Source organism: Buceros rhinoceros, unplaced genomic scaffold, assembly GCF_000710305.1.
Source record: "Buceros rhinoceros silvestris isolate BGI_N320 unplaced genomic scaffold, ASM71030v1 scaffold14502, whole genome shotgun sequence".
In the NCBI taxonomy this organism is placed as follows: Eukaryota; Metazoa; Chordata; class Aves; order Bucerotiformes; family Bucerotidae; genus Buceros; species Buceros rhinoceros.
This window is the reverse complement of record NW_010397265.1, coordinates 8,645-13,200: the sequence shown is the minus strand read 5'-3', so window position 1 is coordinate 13,200 and position 4,556 is coordinate 8,645. Positions and strand designations below refer to the sequence as shown.

Sequence of the window (4,556 nt, the reverse complement as noted above, 5' to 3'; positions counted from 1 at the left end):
CTATTGCCAAAGCCTGTGCCTTGAACCCCGGAGTAAAGGTGTCTGGTGGCACGACGCACAACGGGAGTAGCGATGGCAGCGAGGCCTGCGATGCTGACTTTGGTGAGACAGCTTCCACTCTCTCCTAAATGTGGGAACTAGTCAGTGCTTCCTACACCTCAGTGTGGCTGCTGGCTGGGCTGTTACAGGGCAGAGTTTAAACCCGATATCCAGATGGATAATCTGGGCTCCATCTCGCCTTGACTGCAGCATGTGGGACTGGGCCCTGGGCCCGTTCATGACCAGTGTTGGGTGGCACTGGAGGCCTTTCAGAGGACAGAGGGAGCTGCTGAGAACTCAGTCAGTGTTGTCTCTGCAGACTCATCCCTGACCGCGTGTTCAGGTGTGGAGAACACAGGAACTCCTCAGAAGCTGCTGATTCTTGATGCCAGGTCCTACACTGCGGCTGTGGCCAACAGAGCGAAGGGAGGCGGCTGCGAATGTGAAGGTACAGAGGGCTAAGCCCATGCTGGCACATCTTGCTCTTGGACCTGCTGTGGTGAATGGGTCCTGTCAGCATCTGGTTATTCGGTCTCGGGGAGCACATTCTCCCTCTCGCTTGTATGAAGCTCATTATTGCACATAGATGGCTGCTGGCCCACAAGGCTTTTGTAAAAAAGCTGCCTGCCCGCTGCTGGAGCCCAGAACTGATGCTGTGAGCGACGGCTACGCTCGGTGTTGGAGGAGGAGGTTGCTGCAGTAGCAGCAGCTCTCTCTGAATGTTTCTGTCTCTGTTGTGTTCAGAGTATTATCCCAACTGTGAAGTCGTGTTCATGGGCATGGCCAACATCCACTCCATTCGCAACAGCTTCCAGTATCTGCGTGCTGTCTGCAGTCAGGTGCCGGACCCCAGCAAGTAAGTGACTGCTCTTGAACTGAGTTTGACACTGTATCTGTCAATGTCCGGGGGGATTTTCCCTCCCTTTTCCTTCTTCCCATCTCAGGTTTCTACCTCAGAAAATGGAGGGATAGGAGAGTGCTTGAATGCTGCTTGTGTTGCTCCCTAGTAGTGCAGAAGGGATTGCAGCACTGCCTCAGTGTCACTTGGCTCTGTGTGTTCTCTGAGGGTTTCTAAAGTGTAACTGTATCTGGGAAAGATTGAAATGAGGAGTTGGATTCTTTGCATTTATTCCTGGGCTGCCTGGCTCCTCTTGAACATGATTTTCACTGAGGACTCCGAAAAGACTTAGCTTAAAATATATATTTTTTTCAGCTAAGCAGCCATTTTCTTGCTTTTTACACGTCTTCTTCTAGCTGGCTTTCAGCCCTGGAGAGTACTAAGTGGCTGCAACACCTTTCCGTCATGCTGAAGGCAGCAGTGCTGGTCTCCAGCGCGGTTGACAGAGAAGGGCGTCCAGTGCTGGTTCATTGCTCAGATGGCTGGGACAGGACTCCACAGATTGTAGCGCTGGCAAAGATTCTTCTGGACCCCTACTACAGGACCATGGAGGTACGAGTTGTGCTGTGCTGCTCGTTCATGGCTGTTGAAAGGCAAATCCAGCTGGTGCAGCCTCCTTTCCAGCCCTTCAGCAGTCCTGAGTTTGCCTGGCGCTGCTGGCAGATGGCACTTGCCCTCTCCTGCTCCGTGCCTGCAGCAGAGTATCTGCAGTCAGTTTTTATATTTTATTCACAGGGCTTCCAGGTGCTTGTGGAATCAGATTGGCTGGATTTCGGTCACAAGTTTGGTGATCGCTGTGGTCACCAGGAGAAGGTGGAGGATCAGAATGAGCAGTGCCCAGTTTTTCTCCAGTGGCTGGATGCTGTTCATCAGCTTCTGAAGCAATTTCCTTGCCTCTTTGAATTTAACGAAGCTTTTTTGGTAAGAAATATGCACGCAAACATCTCTTTATTCCTTGCCAGATGTGAGCAGAAGCAGGGGGAAGGCCATGATATTTTACGGTGTTGTAGTGGAAAGAAAACAAAAATGGAATTATTGAAAAATGGGGAAGTATCCGAGCAGCGCTTGGGCTCTCTGCTGCCATTCCTGACATACCTCCACCGTGTGGGGCCAGCCCTGCCCTTTGCTTGTGGTATTTTGACCCAGTTCTGTACGTGTGATGCTTCTGCTGGCTTGTGTTAGCTGCCCGCAACTTCCTCCTCCTCCCCACGGGTGCTGAAGGCTCGGAGTACCCTGCAGCTTGCGCAGTGATGAAGGGTTTGTATTCCCTGGTTTCTTTGAGTCACTTCTGCTGGTCCCTCTCTAGCCCAGTGAATACCAGTAGCAGCAGTGTTCTGGTTAAAAGCCTGATTTGCATATTTTGGAGTAATAAAGGTCTGAAACCTTTTAAAAAAGTAAGTTAGGGAAATGATAGCTATTAATTCCTGTCTCATTGAATAATACAGGTTAGGATTATAGAGGGATGGGTGTGGTACCAACTGACTGTTGCTTTCACTTTCATCTGAGTGATTCCTGTTGCTGTCCCCTCTCTGTCCTGCCCGTTGTGGTAGAGAGGACAGCAGCAGGGTCACTGGCTGGGTGTGAAGTGCGGGAGCCATCCCAGAGGAAGATGTTTCCTCTGTAAACAGGAGACGCATTTCCCAATGGCCCCGACAATTGTTCCCCTTCTGATGCCGCAGGTGAAGCTGGTGCAGCACACGTATTCCTGTCTCTATGGGACCTTCCTGGGGAACAGCCCCTGCGAACGAGAGATGCATAACATCTACAAGCGTACCTGCTCTGTGTGGTCCCTCCTGCGGGCTGGCAATAAGAACTTCCACAACCTTCTCTATATGCCAGGATCTGAGCAGGTCAGTAGAGCCCCTGACCCAGTTTTCCAGGCTTTTCACCCGTCACAGACAGTGTGGGGCGAGAGGTTGGAGGGGTTTCCCTTTGCGTTCATCTCTGATGGGAAAGCGGTTGTTGCAGGTGCTGCATCCGGTGTGCCATGTGCGAGCGCTGCACGTCTGGGCAGCGGTGTATCTCCCAGCTTCCTCACCACATCCCCTGGGACAGGATGATATGGACATTTACCTTCCTTCTGGATCGCAGAGCCAGGAGTTCAGTGGCAGATGTTTGGACAGGTAAGAGCCTAGAGCTCCAGGCCCAGGTTGCTGCCTACCCACAGGCCTTCTTTCCCTCCTTGCTCTTGGTAGTTCCTTTGTTCTCATCTTTCCTGTGGAGAGTGAGAGCTCTGAGGTGTTGTCCCAGACACTTAGAGAAGAACAGGTACAGCTCCCTGCTGCACCTGAAAAGGCAGATGGTGAAGGCCACACTGCAGTGTTGTGCATTTCAGCCCGTGCTGCTGCACCGCCCCTCCCCACCCATACCACGCTCTGTAATTAGGAACATTTCCTTTCTCTCATCTCAGTTTTGGCTGAATTGCGGGAAGTTTTCAGCAGTTTTGTTGTGAGATTTGCTTTGCTTTTGGGTTCTAGATTACCAAAGACAAGATCTGTGGACGACCTGCTTTCAGCCTGCGACTCCAGCAGCCCACTGACCCGCACGTCCAGTGATCCCAACCTGAACAACCACTGCCAGGAAGTCCGGGTGGGGCTGGAAGCCTGGCATGCCCCTGCTGAGGGAGCCGAGCTGCACTTGGGTGAAGGCAGCGCAGTGGCTGCAGGAGAGACGTGGCAGGTGGGGGAGCGAGAGGAAAACCCTCCCCTGCAAGCCAACAGCAGCCGCACGGAGTGCGAAGGGCCCAGCCAGCAGGGGAGCAGCTGGGCTTCTGTACCAGCAAGCAGTGTCTCTGTGGAGGCTGAAAGGGGAAATGGGGCATACGTGGAGGAACTGGATGGCACGTGTCCAGCTCCAAATCCTGCCGGACAGCAAAGTGGTGACAAGGTTTCCACCAGTTCTGGAAAGCAGTTAGAAACCTGTCCCCAGGAAGCTTCGAAGGCTATGGGCACAGTATCCAATGGAGGAGGCTGCTCCCAGAGAAACACCACCTGCCAAGACATTCGCAGCCAGGAGTCCCTGGCACCAAGCACCCCTTGTCGGGACATCCCAGGCCCTGCCCCGGGCAGCCCCTGCCCAGATGAAGGCAATGGCAAAGGCAGCGCTGGAAGGAACGTGCCCTGCGATGAGCCTGGCCGGCTGGGGAGAGTCCCGCTGGAGCAATGGCGCAAGCCCATTTCCCAGAGCCAAAGCAGCGAGTTCTCTTTCCTAGGGTCCCACTGGGACAGTTTTCAAGGAATGGTGACGTCACTCCCCAATGGGGAGCCTGCACCCAGACACCTTCTCTCCTATGGCTGCTGTAGCAAGAGGTTGAGCAGCAAACCTCTGCGGGCACCGGGCCTGTGCCTCAGCGGCCACTGGTCTGCCAGAGAAGGCGCGAAACCCTCATTGTGCTCTGGCCACATTGGCTCACATTTTGCAGGCCCTGTGGGGAAGCCCAGCCGCCTGTGGCAAACCTGCCACCTGAAACAAGCCTCTGGTCCCAAGTACACGCTGCCAAAATGTCCTTCTCCTGTGCCTCCTCTCTACCTGGACGATGATGGGCTCCCCTTCCCCACGGATGTGATTCAGCACAGGCTGCGGCAGATCGAGGCCAGCTACAAGCAGGAGGTGGAGCAGC

The 4,556-nt window shown here is 53.9% G+C and overlaps 1 protein-coding gene across 1 annotated transcript in view; it reads left to right on the top strand.

The window, feature by feature from the left end:
* The window catches only part of MTMR4 (myotubularin related protein 4), a 27,524-nt gene that overhangs the window by 20,821 nt on the left and 2,147 nt on the right, over window positions 1–4,556 (top strand). The window contains 8 exon segments of the mRNA XM_010146190.1: window positions 1–102; window positions 359–487; window positions 784–895; window positions 1,294–1,489; window positions 1,673–1,858; window positions 2,617–2,787; window positions 2,906–3,060; window positions 3,415–4,546. The exon segment at window positions 1–102 is cut by the window's left edge and continues 16 nt beyond it. Of these exon segments, the coding sequence (XP_010144492.1) occupies window positions 1–102; window positions 359–487; window positions 784–895; window positions 1,294–1,489; window positions 1,673–1,858; window positions 2,617–2,787; window positions 2,906–3,060; window positions 3,415–4,546 (2,183 nt within the window).